At 45.9% G+C, this 18,505-nt stretch overlaps 1 protein-coding gene across 2 annotated transcripts in view; it reads left to right on the top strand.

The window, feature by feature from the left end:
- Ptc (protein patched) overlaps positions 1-18,505 on the top strand; it is a 60,073-nt gene that overhangs the window by 16,310 nt on the left and 25,258 nt on the right. For both annotated transcript variants that reach the window (XM_076809762.1, XM_076809763.1), the window contains exons 2-4: positions 1,890-2,082; positions 16,598-16,787; positions 18,177-18,246. In XM_076809762.1, the coding sequence (XP_076665877.1) occupies positions 1,890-2,082; positions 16,598-16,787; positions 18,177-18,246 (453 nt within the window). The remainder of the gene's footprint in view (positions 1-1,889; positions 2,083-16,597; positions 16,788-18,176; positions 18,247-18,505) is intronic.

Raw genomic sequence — 18,505 nt, 5'->3', positions numbered from 1 at the left:
GTTAGGACCTCTATTTAAATTCTTTAATTCTCTTGGCCACTATCGTTACTGTTCTAGGTAGCTTTCTAAGAAATTTCCTGTCTTGCTTGGGTCTACCATTTCCACTCGTTTTCGCGGCTATCAGCTTTCCTTTATAGAACCTCCTCTGTCGTTTCTTCTTTATTTGTCCGCCTCGTTCCTGTTTCTGTTGGACTATCCTTTCCCCCGTATTTCGTCCAATCTCGGCTCCTATCTCCTCTCGCCTCGTCTTGCTCGTTTCAGTTAAGAGGTAGTACGTACACGTTGGTACGTACAACCCGCGGCCAGCTACTTATCATCGTCAAAGCCCACGCGGCCAATTTAAAGTACTCCGGCTGCTGTTCTGTGCCCAGCCGCCCTTTAACCGGTGGAATCTGTTCCTTTTCTTGAAAATCGTAGGCGGTACCGGCCCGCGATCGGCCAGGCGGCTCGTAAACCTGTTGGGATCAATTGGACGATCGAATCGTCGCGATGCTGTTCCGTTGTCGAAACGATTTGACGCCGTCAATAACTATGCTGCTTTAGACGCCAATTTTAAATTCTCCTGTTCAATCTGGACGTGTAAGTGGAACTTGCGCGAGTAGGTGAAACCTGAACGAGTGTTTTCGTATTAAGACAGAATGGTGGCACAATTTTGCGATACCTCAAGACCTTTGATATCGTATTAAGGGGTTATGCCTAGTCAGGCGGACGAAAAGAGGCGAATATTTGTGAATTTTTTTTGAAGAAGCGGAAGCGTATATTTTTACAGAACTTTTTGCGCTTAAAAGAGCAACATTTAAAGAACATTTGGTAATTTTTTCGTAGAAAAATATTTAAGTTTATAATAAAGTAACAAGCGACATCCAAGAAGCATTTTTAAAAATTTGGTTTTGCGGTGAGCATTGCCATTCGGAACCAGATTATCTAAAATCGAAAAACAAAAAAGATTTCGTTAGTATATTAATGTATCCTCAGGTTGACGGAGAGAATTTTCCGAAATATTAATTTAAAACAAAATGGCGGCTATTTAAAGTCGAAATCCTGATTTTTTCGTGCAAAAATCACACGAAAAAATCAGGATTTCAACTTTAAATTCTCTCCGTCAACCTGAGGATACATTAATATACTAACGAAATCTTTTTTGTTTTTTAATTTTAGATAATCTGGTTCTGAATGGCAGTGTTCACTGCAAAACCAAATTTTTAAAATTGTTACTTTATTATAAACTTAAATATTTTTCTACGAAAAAATTACCAAATGTTCCTTAAATGTTGCTCTTTCAAGCGCAAAAAGTTCTGTAAAAATACACGCTTCCGCTTCTTCAAAACAAATTCACAAATATTCGCCTCTTCTCGACCGCCTGACTAGGCATAACCCCTTAACTGATAGCATTTGACTTTATTTTCGTCAACCCACGGTTAACTGATTAGTAAACTGTAAATTGCGAAGTTGTAGTCAAGTTATTAACAAAGAGTAAATTCGATTTATAATGGTAATGGTAAATCATTTTAGTGTTCATAGGCAGATAAGAAAATTCGATACACCTACTACAACTAATCTTAATGCAACTTAAACTGCTGCGTGGGAAATAGGAAAGTAGGAGTAGTATAAGAATAATATAGAATCTAAACAATGAACTATGTTAACAACACGAGTGACATAAATAGTAATAGAAAGAAGCATCGAATTACATTGACGAAATACACTTGGTAGTTTCCCATTTTTTACAACGATAATATATGCACCGTTGCAGGGGCCATTGCCAGTTTAGGGATCACTTTGATCGCAAGCTTGCAAATTGGCACCCCGTATGCAATTAGTATTCGTAGCACGCAACGTTCCCATTGAGCTGGAAGCGATAGGCTGACATTACCGTTCCCTTTGTTCAGGGCAAAGCGGAAGGACAGAGGTCCGCGGTGTGGATCAGGGCAAGGCTGCAGGATCAGCTGAGTCAGCTGGGCTACTTCCTGCAGAGGCACGCTGGCAAGGTCCTCTTCCTCGCGATCGTCGCTTTGGCTACGTTCTGCGTCGCCCTCAAGTCAGCACAAGTTCACAGCAAGGTCGAGCAGCTCTGGGTGCAAGGTAAGTGCATTATCGAAATAATCCCTTAAAACGAATACCACTCGCTATCCTCGAGCAAGCTTTTCGCACTCCCGCGAAATTCTCTTCAACCCCAGAACACACTCGAGAAAAATCATCTGCCTACCTTTCGTGAAACGAAACACGGGCTTTCAACTGAATGATCTTCGACTTCTGCACAGATTATTCTTCGCGAATAGTCAGCATTAAATCTGCGAGGCAGGCGGGCGCTCGTTATTCCTCAGGATTGATTATACCCAGCCCGGTCCGACTATTAAAACGCAATCTAATTTGACTCTTACGTTTGGTGTTACATCGGTAAGCCTCAGCTGCGGAGATTAGAGGGCCCGACGAATGACTAAGGGGCTTTGTAACGCCGCGATGCTCCGACAGTTCGCTCTGTAATGCAGTAGCGCATCTTGTACGGGATGCATTTTCTGCAAACCCCTGGTACCGCGCAGTGCACGACATAGCGTGTATGTTCGCGGCGACAGGGACATTATTCTCTCGCTTCCGACACTTTCCGCGTCCACCCTAAACGTCTGCGAGAATTTTCATCTCGTTATGACGCTCCTAACAGCTAGGGAACAGTCGGATACGTGGAGGACTTGTCTGCTGGTTTATCGTTCGTGAAAATGGACCAGGTCGAAAAATGGACACTTTCGGATGGAAAATATTGGGGCCGAAGGAGGGGCAGGGATGGAGTGACAAAAGGAGAACAGGGAATTGAACGAAACTTTGCTTTACCCCCACGCTTGGGCGCACGGTACATTAGTTATCTCGCTGGGTGGCCCTCTATATTTATCCGCGGTCCGAAACGCTAATTCGAACACCCCGTTGCTAACTTCAAGCGCGGGCGAAATCCAAAGACTTCGAATTGCTTGACAGACTTCTACAGATATTCTTCAAAAAGTGAGTTGAAAATGTGGGATAAAAGTTCTGTTGGCTTTGTTTTTTTTTTTTGTATCATTCAACTTTGATTTTAATATTCCACCGAACGGATACACGCATTAATACTTTGATGGCCGCACGTTTTGGAGGAAAATTGCGCTCACTGTCGATCTTCTTTAATTTTCAGTGGTATAGTTTTGTTGATGATAAATATGAAATAATATTGATTTCGTAGGCTCGTCGAAAATAGTATAGGGTAGAGGACTCAATTACTGACACTTTAAGCGTTGACCCTGATATTATCCTATAGTTTTGTACTTACAGACTAAATGTATAATGTTGTCCTTGTTATTTATTATTGTTTAATATGTTTACTTGATGGAAAAAATTTGCTGAACCTTAAAACTTCGATTTTTATGTATAAAATCATCAGTTTCGAAAATATATTTCGGGATCTATTACTGACACCTCCTTTTCATATAGCCTTAATTTTCAGTTATTATCGATAATTATGGATTTCTCGTTAAAATAAAACATCTTGAGTAGGATTAAGTCTTTTGTTTTAAAAATATTCAATGAAAAACATAAATAGGCATAAAAGTACAATCATTGGTAGCCTAAAATTCGAGGTTATATAGAGAAAAAATAGTTAATAACGAAGATTAAACAGACTGTTTCATTCACTATTAAATATTTAGTTATAAAGCGACAAAATACACCTACTTACTCCTTATCAAAATTTTACACATTTGTTCTGGTGTTGCCAGATGTAAAATGTGTAGTTCAACTACTGGACTTTGCAGTGTTGTATTGATAGAAAAATAAGAAAAGATGATAAGCTACTTTCCAAGCTCGTACTTCTTAATATTTGGCTTTTTAATCAGGAGTGCCAATGATTTTTCCCTGCTCCCCACTATCGAGGACGAATTTTAGTTTTCCAAGGAAAAGAAGAGCTGCATCGCGGTGTCCCAAGCTAACTGTTCTAAAGATTCTTTCGTCTCGGTCCGCTTGCCACGAAGTAGCGCCGCCGTCATTCGCCTAGGATCAAAGTTAAGGCCATCGGATTTCCTCAAGCGCGAGAAACGCTCCTCCGGCAGATTAAAGACGTATCAACGTTTTATGAGATTTTAATGAGCAAACGAGTTTGCGCGGGATCGCTCTCGAACAACATCCGAACATCGTAACGAACCTGGAATTAAGCGTCGGTACGTTCCTCGAACGAAGAATTTGCAAAATTCCAAATGACCCCGTCCGATCTAGCAGGAGTAGGTATTTTTAAACGAGAGGAGACCGCAAGTTCAGCGAGCACTGTAATAAAGAGCAATGTCTGAAAGTACAGACTCAACCATCTTCCAGCATAAAGCTGGGAATCCACCTAGAAGCTAAGCTGCGTTTTAAAAATATCACCTTCGCTACATTCTTCTGGAACCGTTTCTACCAAAAGCTAAGCTAAAGCATAGCGCAGCTTAGCTTACAATTAGCTTCCAGGTGGATTCCCGGCTTGATCCAGTGACGCTCGCTTAAGGATCACCGGAACTTCTTCAGCCGCCACGAATTTCTCCCCCCTGCCTGTAACGCGCGATAAAACCATCGGGGCCGCGCATCGAAGCGGTCGCGGGACTAATTAATACCATATTACGAACGTGTAGCGGTGTCCACAAAAAACCACGGAGCAATTCACGCGCCGGCGTCCTCGCGGCTTTTTGCCACCGCGAGCAGTTGTTACGCGCGTTTAAGGGCTAACGCGCTAATCGTCGAGTGTGGTTAGCAGGGGGTTGGGGTTACCGTGGCCACGTGAGAAGTGTGCCTCGGCCGGTGAACGATACCACATCGCGCTGGGGGAAGGCGGGGAGGGCGGACGGCGGGAAGACGAAGAAGAAGATGACGAAGAAGAAGAGGGCATTGGAGAGATGGTGATTCGAGATGCGTGCATGCGTGCGCCACGCGGATCAGTACCGGATATCCGTGAGGTGACTGCAGCCTCTGGTGCAGTCGAGGCGGCGGGATATGCGGGCGCAGTGTGCCTCACCCGGGGTGCGGGCTACGGGGGGACTGATCGAGCGTAAAGGAGCGGCCACGAGACGGAACGCGCGACGATCCCGTCGGGAGATGGAGAGGAATTTAACTTTACGACCTCACGCCGCGATTTGACGATATTCCAGGGTGGAAGAAGGCCTGGCGGGTGTAAATTCCGCCGCAGAGAGATCGATAAACGCTGCTTTATGGCCTCTTCCATCCCTCCGCCCGGGCGAACCGCGAGCGTACCGGGCGCGAGTAATCGAGAAGATTTTTTTCATCGTTCGTGTGACGCACAGTGGTCGTTAGCGGTCGCTTTTTAATCGCGAGGAATTGCTGGTTCGATGCGCGGATGCTTTGTGCTCGCGCAGCGCAACTTGAAGCTTCGGGGTGTCCGAGGATCGAGGAAGATCCGGAGAACGATTTCAATCACCTGCACCCATACCTGTTACACGGTTTCTTCGTACGGTTCTCCGGATCTGGAGGGGAAGATCGCGGCGCAATTTTCGGCGTATCAAAAGGCAATGAGGGATAGGAATGAGCGGAGGCAATAATTTTCATCTTGTCCCTCGCAGCTGCAACCGGTGCAATTATGTCGACAGCGGCGTGGAAGCGGGGCGCATTCGAAATCAATGAAAGAACTTCGCGGCACCGTGCGGCGGAACGTGGATACTGTCTCTCTAGCGGCACGCGCAGGTGGCGTGCCGTTTTCGTGAATCAAAAATCGAGCGGATCCACTTAATTCAGTCCCTTTCGATCTGTTTTTTTTTTCTTCCCCTCCCGTTCCTTCGTACGCTGGCGCGGTAGGTTCGCTAAACAGAGAGACGCCGGCACACGCGCCAATATCTCTCGTCCCTCTCCGCCGTGCGCGGTCTCTTTCCTTCCCTTCCTGGACATCCGTATACGGCGAAGGCGGTTTCGTCTCGAATCCAGAGAGGAAAAGGCAGGTAACGCGGAGGAAGGAGATCGGAAGAGCAAGAGTGGCTCCTTCTGCCTCACCTTTCGGAGATAATACGTTCGTATAGGCCATTCCAAGAAACGAGAACCTTTCTTTGAATGAAACTCCGCGCGTGGGCCGCATTGATGTTTGCTTTGTCTTGAAATAAATCGGCTGCCACGGAACACGATTATCAGATCAGTGCTGGAGCTTGAAGGATTCTTTGAAAAGGGAATTCAATACATAGGGATCCTTGCATCAGACACCAAACATTTAATTAACAGCCATCGAACACTTGGTTTCAAATACCTCCGAATCTGCATTGGGAACTAGCCAGAGGTCAAAATACTCTTCGTTTCCATTCTCCCGCTGTTTTAGGTTGGAATATTCGATAACTCACTCTGCAAATTGCACTTGTACCTTGACAGAACTCTGCTAACTGCAGCCATAGTAGTCGAAAGTACCAAAAGTGCCATTTCGGGACCCCAGCTTCCGAGTACGTAGATGGCGGAGGTGTTAGCTCGGGGTCAGCGTGAAAATGAATCCCTCCGCTGGGGGGAGAGCCTGTCCTCCAGGAATTAGCATCGCGGGGCCTAGGACTCGGAAGTGTCTAAGCAGCGTCTTCTTGGAACGACCTGTACCGAGGGCCCAGGCGCAAGGAGGCCGCCGCGGCGGCGTTGGCGCGACAAGGACAGACAGAGGACGAAGGCACGATCGTGCACGAGGGGCCGGCCGACTGCTTACATCTTCATTAGGCCCCCATGCCTCCGAGTGCGAGGGAGAGGGCGCGCGGCTGACGGAGGGACGGAGATCGAAGCGGAGAAGAAGAAAACGATGATGAAGAGGGAGCAGAGGAGACCGAGCGCGAGGGACACGGGCGAGAGCGAAACGGAGGGATTCCGTAAGGCCGCAACGGGGATAAGAAAGTCAGAAGACCGTCGTCCAAAGACCCACCGGGAATCTGTTGTTGTTGCACCGACGGACGGACGGACGGACGAACGGCCGCGTAAACAGAGGATCTCATCTTCTGTTTACAGCATTCTGCAGTTGTCGGTGCATCGGTTAGTTGGCAGATAAGGACGCGAGTGTTGGGTGTGCATCGGGGACTCGCTGGGACCTGGTTCGAGGGAAAATTTTTAGGAAACGTAGGAACGTGAGGGAGGTTTTCGTCTTGAAGGTGCCTTACGCAGCATTGATACTGCTCGGTACAGACTCCTGCTCCACCTTGGTCGCTGATTCCTAGTTCAGCATAGATCTATTCGCGAGAGTCATGCTGCTCGGCTTGATTGATATTCATTCTCTAGATGAATGTTGAACGTCAACGACAGGCCCCTATCGAAATGGAGGCGACATAAATCCCAGCGGCCGTCGAAAGCTGTCCCCCGTTGGACTTCCCCGCGGAGGCCAGCTGGCAAAAAGGCAGTTATCAGCGAGCGGACGCGTGGTATCGGCGGCGAGCGCTATTTCCGCCGGGGAAAAAAGTGGTGTGGCACCACTAAATGAGAACCGCTGGGATTGGATGGGGCTCGGTTCCGGTGAATGGTCGCGGTGGGTGGCCCGGTGGGCTCTCTGTGCGCGCCAAGCCAACCCAGCCAGCCAACCAGCGGTGGGCCTGCGTGCCTGAACGATTGAGCCAAGTCTCAGCTCCTCCGTGAGCCTCAGAGAGAGCTAAGCCTGCTTCGAAGGGGCCCCCTTCGTTTTCTTCTCTCGTCTTCCTTCTTCTCTTCTCCCTACTAGCGGTGCCCCGGCTCTCCCTCAAAACTCCGTCAGGAACAGTCAGGAAAGGGGCCACGAGGGTTTGCTACGCCAAGTAGCCTTAGCCCACCTTCATCTGGGCCCAGCCGCGCGCGCGCGCGCGCGCGCGAGAGAGAGCTCGCTCTCCTTCTTCCTTTTTCCATCTCACAGGCTCCGTCTCTCTACTACCCGTCCGGTGGGCATCAACCCCGAAACTTTATCTACAAGACCTACGATAATGAAGCCACTGTTGGTAGCGTTTTATAGACCAGCTTTCGCGAGTATAATTGGCTGTATCGGCGGCGGGCATGCTTTCTGTTTCCTCCGTTTCTTCAGGCCGTCCTTTTGATGTCGTGTCGCGTTGCCGTAAATCTGGTTTTATTCACTCGATTCAAAGATCCCCGAGATTGGCACCGCGATTCCCTAGGCCTTGAAGCTTATTGGACGCTGGTCTTTTCGTGGCGTTCAGTAGGTGTTAACGAAGCTTCTTGCAGCTTCGATACGTTGGTTTGTTTGATTTATCGCTTCCCCTTTGAGAGTGGGTGGTAACGATCAACGAAGATCGCTCGAACTACAACTGAGGAGTCGAGCTCTGTGGACCTTGGCGAAGTTACGCACGGATCGGTACGCGTCTGCAAATTTATGTCGCCCTGCGTTACGTTTAATTGGCAAGTAAGGTGAATGTCCCAATTTCTGATCATGCCCCCATTTCTGCTCATTTCGTATTTTTCTTAATATTATAAGCGTCACGTTTGTTCTGTAGTTACAGCAAAATAATTCTAAATTATTTGAACGTTTACGCGAGCGTTGCACGAGCTTGGGGCTAATCAAAGTGCAGCATAAGCAACGAAAAACTTTTAAAATGAGAGACGCATGATTTTTCGACCGTGTTTTAGCTGGTTGTGGTAAGGAACAGGGTCACTATTGGTATTCGATAATTGGGCAGAGAATAGTTTTTGCAGTAAAAGTTCTTATTTATTAACAAAAACAGATACCGTATTGAGCTGTGGATGTAGATTTTGTACTATTTTTGATTATTTTTAGTAGAAAACAGGTGATTAGGTTTAGGGCCAAGTGAATCACTGTCGTGTCCGCATTTCTACTCACCAAAATTTTAGCAACATAACCCACAATTCAATATATGCTGTAACCTCTATTTCTATTCGAAGGCATTTTATTTTTTGCTTATCATTATTTTATGCTTTACTCTTGTGTTATGAAACATCTCCATAAAAGATGTAAGTTATTTTAACCTGAAAAGGCAACATATTATGTGAGCAGAAATTGGTACAAATGGTGAGTAGAAATACGTACATCGCTATTTTTCGCGAGCAGAAATACGGACATTTAAAGCATTATATTTAATTACAAATTACTAGTAGTTAAACACCTTGAAATACCTTTCTTAAATAGTTTTCGACTGGTTGATTTATTATTAAAGAATTAAAAAATTACTCTGCAAACTTTGATCGCAAACAAATTTTTTACACCTTCTATCTGACGAGTAACCTCTTAAATGAGCAGAAATTGGGACATTCACCTTAGGGTGATATGCGCGCGACACGGCAGGGCGAGTCACACTTGGAAAAATCCAATGTAACCTTAGTGCAATCAGCAAAAAGAGATTTCAGCGCGTGAGACTTCCTACGCAAAGTGTCCGAGAATTTACCATTTTGCAATCTGAGGATTCATTGCTGGGATATAAACTTCAGATGCCTCTGTGTTGGAAAGGAAGCCTGGGATTGCAAGCTGCTTGTTCTGGCTTGTCCCATAATTCTAGGACACCCTGTACTTTCACACGCCATAAAGCTGTCCACACGTGCGTTTCCACGCCACTGACAGACGTTCAATCTTGTTAGCCCCCCGGGATTAGCTTCCAAAACGGAAGAGCCGACTTTCCGGAACTTATTCGTAAACTGTCAGGAGAGGCCGGTTCGCGGAACGTTTACTTAGCAACAGATGGCGGCCACTGGACGCGCGCAAAAGTTCCGTATCTGAAATAAAATACCGCCGTCTCGCGATTTCCGCTTGTCCCCGGTTAATCTAGTAGACGCACCTCGGCGCCCGCCGCAAATCCCGCAAACGGCCCGAGCGCGCACCTTCCAGGAAGACGCGGGGAGTCGTTAAGGCGAGCCGAAGACCCGGGGCACGAAGCCCCTACAGCGACAACTGATCATTCCGTCTTTTTAGACAAGCGTTTCGTGGTCGACGGCTACGTGCTTTTGGCTAGTAATATCGCGAAATTAACGTATAACCGGTAATTGGGCGGAATATCCCTTTAACGATTCGACGGTCGTGTCCTGCCTTGTCCGGCTTAACAGCCTCCTCGTTTGAAATTTAAGGAGGAGAACTTAAGGAGGGCTGCCACCATCGTTGCTTCTGCTCCTGCCGAGGCATTTAAGGACGAAGCACGAGAACCACGAAAAAGGGGGTGGGAGTTGGGCATCTCTTTCTCCCCCGTCCGGCCGGCCGCCGCGCCGTTTCTGTTCGTTCCACGGCCGAAAAGGGCCGCTCGTTGCACCTGCTCTCCCTCATAGTACGCCCGGCGCACAGTGGGGAAATTTTGCGATTTTATGGCGAAAATTACAGAAATGAAATTTTTTAATTTTACAAATTTAATATAAATGAAAAATTTTACAAATTTAATATAAATGTCAATTGAAGAACTATATCCGTTTTCGTGGTCAAAACCTGAAAACTTATTTTTAATATATAAAATTCGGCACTTTTACGTTCTAATATATGAGAAACTAAATTATCCGAAGAACAGCACTTACAAAAATTACGAACGATAAAGATTTTTTTATTATTTACATTTATACACTCTTTTCTTTGTTAGAACATGCCTCTGCTACAGTGAAGCAGGGCATAGCAGAAGGGTTAACGCTTCTGGCGACAAACAAACATACATAGTAATATAATTTCGAATTTCGACCGTAAAAATTATTCTAATTAGAAGAGATGATTTCGGCGCACTGGTTCGGTCAATTAAGTAATTGAATAAAAGCTACTGTGCAATTTTGAGAATAATCAAATTCGAACGTTTCAAGGAAAGTTAGATAACGGAAGAATGCGTATGCTTTTATACAATGATCGCGTTTGCTAGAAACGCGCGACGTGCGAGTCGGTTGAACGGTGGCTGAGGTAAACAGTAAACATAAGAGCAACTAGGGGGTAAACCAGAGTGCGGCCAAAACGATGCCAAGAGCGGTAAACGTTAAAGATTTTGAAATAAATTGGAAGGACGAAACTCCAAACCTCACAACTTATGTGGTAAAAATCCATCACTCATAGGTGTCCAAAGATATAATTACATAACGTTGACAGTAATATGTAATAATGCTCAAACCATAAAACAGAAATATAGAAACGAAAAATCTAATAGAAAGACTGCATCATAAGGCATTTCTCCTTCGATAAGGTTGCTTAATAGTCCTGTATTTTATTTTTTTGCATACCTGAGATTTACGCTCGGTTTAATTTCTTCGATTGACATTTGCATTTATTTTGTCGAAATCAAAAATTTATTTCTGTGGTTTTAGCCATAAAATCGCGAAATTTCCCCACTGTGCGGCGTCCCTTCGTGCCGGTGCTGAGCGATCGAGAGGAACACGCGCGCCTTCGTTTCTTCTTTCTTTCCTCCGTCTTCCGACTCTGCTCTTTTCCCCTGTTTCTTCGGAGTCCACCTCTGTTGATCCAAGGCGCGCCTCGCGTCCGGGCGGCCTGCTCCCTCGGGGCGAGCATCGAATTATCGTTAAACGTCGGTTCTTCCTCGTCGCCGCGAGCACCAGACGCTTGTGTCGCGCGCGGGGGGAGCGAAGGACCCGGGCTCGCCCTTGGGGACCTTCGTTACGCGATCGCGTAATTATTTCGCGACACGTGCAATTTGCCGTGGCGCGCCCCTTGGCCCCCTGCAACCAGAACCGGCGCTCCTTTCCGCATGCACGTTAGATGGGTGAACTACGGTTGATAGACAGCAGCTGGACCGCGACGGTAACCGTGATCGGGTACTGTTACCTCTAATTGCGCTTCCCTCCCTGGGTAGTCGGTCCCATAGAGACCCCCTGCTCGCAATAATCCCTCGAACAACGGCGAAAGCGATGTGGAGAACAGCTTAGTACATGGACCGTGCTGGTTGTTCACGTGAATGAGACAGTCGACAAAGCTAAAAGACGTGGCCATTCAAGGGTGCCCCGGAGGGACAGAGACCAAAGGAGATTCTTACACGGTACGATCACGGTAGCCGGAAGGGTGCGGATAGAACGGGAACGACGCTGTCTCGCCTCCCTGCGCCAGACAGGGACGGAGAAATAATTACAGAGACTACCCGCCGATAAATCAAGATGCGCGTCTCCTCCCCCTTTTCCTTTCTCATCCTCCTTCTGACTCTGCCTCTCTCCCTCCCTGCTGAATCACAGGGCCCTTTTCCCTCCCCCCCTCGTCTGTTTTTCTCCCCCTCTGCCTCTCTGCTTCTCGATCCTGCGATGCCTGGGTCCCATCTCGTCCTCTTCGTCTCGCCAGCCCCTTTATCCGTGCTTTCCTCCGTTACGACGCATGTTTCTTGCTACGCGGAGCGTAGAGAGTAGTGTCTTTATTACGCTCGATGGTCCGCCTGCATTCTACAGGTCGATTCATACGTCGGCGAGCGAGAGGTGGGGGGTGGGGGGGGCTAGGATCGCTGGGTCCGTGATGTCTCGTTTCACGTGGGCGACTAGAGAGGCTGAGAAACTCGTTGTAAGTGATTCTGATCGTAAGGAAACGCTTCGTTGCACTGGCGGAGGCCGCCGTAAAGCTGTCCGGCTGTAATATTTAGTTCGTTTTGTCGCCGGGGCCGCGATTCACCGTTCACGGTGCATGCGGGATAACTTTTGTCGCGTGTTCGTGCGCGTTGCTCGGCTCGTGAAGAAGTCAAGCGCGTGGAATGCAACGTGTATTTTCCATCCCTCTGCTTAGTATAATTAGGGGGCTCGTGGTTCTCAGAGAAATACTTGGATCTTCTCCGAGTCACTTATACTTCTATGCAAATATTTAATGGGAGGACTCAGAGATGTGATTGAAGATTTCAGAGCTTCTCAGTCATATAAGTCGAAAGTTGGCTGATTAATTAATACAACACGTGCTTCATTCAATTTATTCGGTTCGTACTTTGACGAAGTTTCATCTCCCTCTTTGGTCGCGGCACGAATCTCGCCTCAATCCTAACCAAGTAGGGGAGAGCAGGGACAAAAGTAACACTTTTTTACATTTGGTCTAGCCTGCAATTATCATTTATAGATGTAAAAATTAAATTTGTGCCTTAAGATAGTATGTTTCTTGGTCTATCATTTGAGCCCAATTTCAGCCTTAAGTGATAAGTAGTTGAAAAGTTATGGCAGTTTTCCGCAGTGACTGTCGTTTTCACTTTTGTGCTGCAGGGGTAGAAAGTGCATGGGGACGAAAGTAACGCTAATTATTTTGAGGAGAATTAAGAAAAACACTTCGTCCAACGCAAAAAAGGATTTTTTATTATAAAAAAAGATAGAAACATTTAAATAAATATATTTTAAGTAACGATAAAAACAAATAAATTTTCAATAACGAAAGGTGGAAAGCATAACCAGCTTCGAATATTTATTTGATATTGTGTATTTAGTTAAATGATAGGTATTAAATTTCACCTAATCCGAATTAAAAGTACGACACATGTAGCGAAGATCACCCATGCTGCAGTCTTCGTGGGTGTAACCCTTAAAATCTAGACATTTGGGATGATTCTCTCTCGAACAGCTTTCACTGAACGGGTCCAATCAAACCAGACATAGACAGTCATTATCATCTGAAGAATTTCTATTCTGTATGCTATTTTGCTCGCCCAAGTAACATGTTACTTTCATCCCCGTAGCGACGTGTTACTTTTGTCCCCAGCCATGTTTTTCAGAATGGAACTGTTATAGCATACAAACTATACAAGACTTGTTAAAATCAAATACAGGAACTTATAAAGACATTATCTAAGAACGCTCTAGCAAATAATTGGTTAAATATCTATTATTTAACTACGAAAATTAAAAAAAAAAATAGGAGAAACTTACCTGAATGATCTAAATAACAATTTTAGCTTGCCCAGGGTATACGATTCGTGTTACTGCTCAGCGTCACTCAGTACAACAAAAGAGACACTATACACATGTAACTGTGCAAAGCAAACGTTTTGGAAATGTTTGCGGAAGAGGGGAGAAGGCGTGTTACTTTGATGACGCCGTTACGTTTGTCCCCGCTCTCCCCTATTCTGAAAATGATACCCATAATTCGCTCAAACAGTACTCATTTAGTAATATAGCGCTGCATTCTTCTCGAATTGGTCGTACTCCATTCAACCTTCCTCGTCTTAATTCTCGAGCCGAGGTCGACCGATAGATCCTAGCCAGGCGGCTCGTGTATTGTCACTTGGAACTCGGAACAAATACGTAGCGGTTTTCGACATTCCACAGGGGGACGGGGAGAACAAAAGTGAAGGGGGGAGGCGGTGGACGGGGAGGGAAAAAGGTCGAACGTGCGCAATCAGGTTCCCTTCTTCTTCACGCCACCTTCATTACTGTTCGTCCCCCGAGGTTTACGGTCAGGGTATCTGTCCCTGTTACCCAGGTCGGTCACGATGACCCCTCACCGCCACGGAACAGTATCCTTTCCTCCAGCATCCACCAGCACGGCGCCTTCCCCTCTTCTCCCTGGAGCCGCGTTACATAATGCCTCATAACGACTTTCATTAACTCACATCACGGTACACGTCCATTATATAAACAGCCTCTAGATTCGGGCGTAGATAAACGCGGGCAATTATTTCTGATTAATTATCCGCTTCGTTGCACGGCAATAATTCAAACGCTCGTGCCCCCGAAGCTGCTCGAGAACCGAAACGTTTTTTCGATCCACGCGGCTGTAAAAGGTTCTCCAATTTTAATTACAATTTCCATCAGCGTCCCCGGAGCCACCAACTCTATCCTACCATCCGCAGAGAATTCACGGAGTCCGACGGTTCAACACACTCGTCGCCGCGATGTCGAAACGGCCGGAGATTCGCTGGTAATAGGGGCCCGCGTAGCGGCCACAGTAACCCAGGTCGTTGTTTCCTCGCGCCGCCCTCATTATTGTTCGTCCTTCGGGGTTTACGATCACGGTATTCGTCCCTGTCCCTCGGATTGGTCACGATGAGGCCCCGTACGTTCGTTTCCACTCGTATACATCCCGGAATATCGGCTGGAAAGACCGCCCGTTGACTCTTCCAGGTGGTTCTCCGCGGGCGCGCGGGGGCCCGCCTCTCGCCGGCGTCCCGTTTGGAGGGGCCTGTACCAGGCAGGCCGCCGCGGAAGGTTGAGAACCTGCTTGATAGCGGGCAACACGGGTGGTCCCCGGAGGCCGCGCCGTGGCGGAACGAGCAAATACGCCGTCGGCATTTTTGACGGTGAAATCTGACTAGGTGGGATCCCGACGTACCCCGTGTCAGACGTCATTCTCGTGCCCTTCCTGCGTTACTTTCCGATGAATATACGTATCCCCGGTTCGCGCTTTCGACCGATCCCTGGCCACCCTCTTTCCGGCTCACCCCACACCCACATTGGCCTCGTGTTTGGGGCCGTTTTTTGGTCAGTGCTTGGATTTTGATTAACTACTCGGGCGATATGAGTTCCTCGTGGGCTGTGGAGTCTGGGATAATTAATCTGGACTCTTTGGCGATGTTTAGAACTGTGATAGGAACATTTTGGTGGTACAGTTTTCGATGTGGAAGAATTAGCTTGTTGATACCAGTTCTTTCAAGCATACGAATCTTCTCGATGGAATATAAATTTTAGTAATTCAATTCTCAATTACTGACCTTCATCCTCCGCGCCTCTATTTATTCCAAAGTCTATGAAATTCTTGGAACAAAACGCTACCTCAGAATGTACAGTTGCTCGAGGATAGAAACGGACAATGCCTCTTCATCATCAACGACACAGCGATACCTCGCTAATATGTGCAAACGAACTCGAGGCTTGACTCTATCAAGCGATTCTAATTATTTCCCCGAATAATCGCCAGCTGGGATAATTAATATACGACACCCAGTCGCGTTTCTCGCGAAGATAAACGATTCGAGCGTCGTTGAACGTCACTGATGACTTATTTAGTTAAGATCGATGTGGTCGCCGTTTCAGCCACGGGGTGGGACGAGCGTTCTGAACCATAACAGAGAGCTATTTCCATGTCTTCTTCTGGGAACGCTTTCATTGGTACCCTGCCAGAAATTTTTCTCGGTATATCCGTGAAGCCGTAGAAACGCGTGTTACGACACTGGCCAGGGTCGATGTTTCTCTTCGGGGAATCGTCCCGAGCAGAAACATCACCAGGCCCGTCGAAAGCTTAAAGTGGCACGAGTCGCGAATAAAGCGACCAGCCAATGGCGATGGACCTCCAGGCTTTGCTCGGCAACTCGGTTTAGGTTTCCAGAAAGTGGTCAGGTGGCGATGCCATGTCGTTTCGAGGGAATACAACTGCGCTTCGAACGTGCACTCGGTGGTAGCATTAAGAAAAAATTTCAGGGAAAAGTCGTGCGTAGAAACGGATGCAAGACGAGTGTTTCCATTTACGATTCTGGCCCTCTTAATCATTTCCCTCTGTATTTGCTTTTGTGGATCGTGATAGGTATTTCAGGTATATTTAGAAAAGGCTGTAACACTTTCGATGCTATCGTGGAGTTTTAGGTTCCCGGTGGGAGGTTGAAGAGTGGTAAAACATAAATTTCTTGTGGTGAAATTTGAAAATCTTTCAGGTTCGAGAAATGTTTGAACGGATATGTATATTTGAAGTGATTGGCAGAGTTTCGAAGATCATTACTGCTTTATAGATTCGTTAATATTGTTTGTTTAAAAATGTGATTGTTCTGTCGTAATTCACGTGTCGCGATGACGTTTTTGGTCGCAGAAGGCGGAAGGTTACAAAAAGAGCTGACCTACGCCTCGGAAGCACTGGGTGAAGCAGCCGCCTCGACGCATCAACTCGTCATCCAAACGCCAAGGCATTCCGGGGCGAATATTTTGCACCCTGCAGCTCTCAAGGAACATTTAGCGATCCTGAAGGCGGCGACGCAGGTCACTGTGCACCTGTTCGAAATGTAAGTCCCTTCTTTCCTTTCCCCTGTTTGTGCATCACACTTTCCGCGAGTTGGCAAGAGAGAGCGCAGGGCGTGTGTGAGTCTCTGCGCAAAATGTTTATTGCTGTACCAATTAAACGATAGTTAATTATACATCGTTGTAAACTGTATTAAAAAGGAAGGAGCTTCTTATATGCAATGGGTTATAAAAAAATCTCCAGTTAGCTATTCAATGCCTTAAATTGAATAGATTCAAAATTAAGTTCCCTAAGCTAGCTGATCACTATTTGTCAAGCATTTTCATCCCACTTTATCAATTATACAAATCGGTACAATTCACTTTTTGTATCTCTATATCCAACTACTATAATTTCTATAACTTCTATACCAAACTTCTATATTTTTATAACTTTTATACATAACTACTATAACTTCTATATCCCTGTGACTTATATACCTAACTTCTACAACTCTATAACTTCTATACCTAGTTACTCTAACTCTATAACTTCTATACCCAACTACTATATCTTCTATAACATCTATATCTAACTACTATAACTTCTATACCCAACTACTTCTATAACATCTATATCTAACTACTATAACTTCTATACCTAACTACAATGACTTCTATAACCCTATAACTTCTATACCCAACTACTATATCTTCTATAACTTCTATACCTAACTACTATGACTTCTATAACCCTATAACTTCTATACCCAACTACTATATCTTCTATAACTTCTATACCCAACTACTATATCTTCTATAACTTCTATATCTAACTACCATAACTTCTATAACCATACGACTTCTATACTTAACTACTATAATTCTGCAACTTCTATACCTAAATATTATAATTTCTATACTTAACTACTATAACTTTCTGTCTAACTACTGTATCGTCTATACCTAACTTCTACAACTGTATGCCTACCTGCTATAACTTCTGCGCCTAACTTCTATAACTCTATGCCTAGCTGCTATAACTTCTGCGCCTAACTACTATAACTCTATAACTTCTATAAGTACCATAACTGCTGTAACTACTATAACTTTGATAATTCTATAACTTTTATAACTCTACAGCATTTATAACTCTATAACTTTTATAACTTTATAACTTCTATTACTCCGTAACGTCTATAACTACTATAACTCACAAACGAGCACCCGAAAGTGGTGAAAATTTCAAAAAATAAAAACACAGCTCGCCCCTCTCTCTTGCCAACTGCGACGGACACCCCGTAAATGCCTAAGAAGTGGCTCCGAGGATCTGCTGGCATTGTTTGGGAATTTTTGTCAGGAGGTCCCCGAGCCGCTCTCTTATCGGCGAGACACGGGGGTTAAAGGGATGCAAACTTGTATTCATGAATGCACGTGTTCCGTGTCGCTTGCAGCACGTGGAGGCTGAAGGACATGTGTTACGCGCTGAACATACCCAACTTCGACATGCACTACATCGACCAGGTAATTTAAAACTACCACTACTTTGTATACATGCAGCCGATACACTGCCGTCTGCGCGTGCATGTTGTAACGCGTACGTAACTATTCACGTATTCGACGCGTGCACCGTGATACCGCGTTATTGCGCGTGCACCGCGACTCCTCGATTTCCATTAAGAAATCTCAGGGAACTAGCGATGGCCACGACGAAACCCATTGATCGTTTATCGCCCCCCGACAGCAACGAGCTTAACGCTCTCTGTGATTCCTTCCTTTTGCT

Source organism: Andrena cerasifolii, chromosome 4, assembly GCF_050908995.1.
Source record: "Andrena cerasifolii isolate SP2316 chromosome 4, iyAndCera1_principal, whole genome shotgun sequence".
Lineage (NCBI taxonomy): Eukaryota > Metazoa > Arthropoda > Insecta > Hymenoptera > Andrenidae > Andrena > Andrena cerasifolii.
This window is presented reverse-complemented; position numbering and strand designations above follow the sequence as displayed.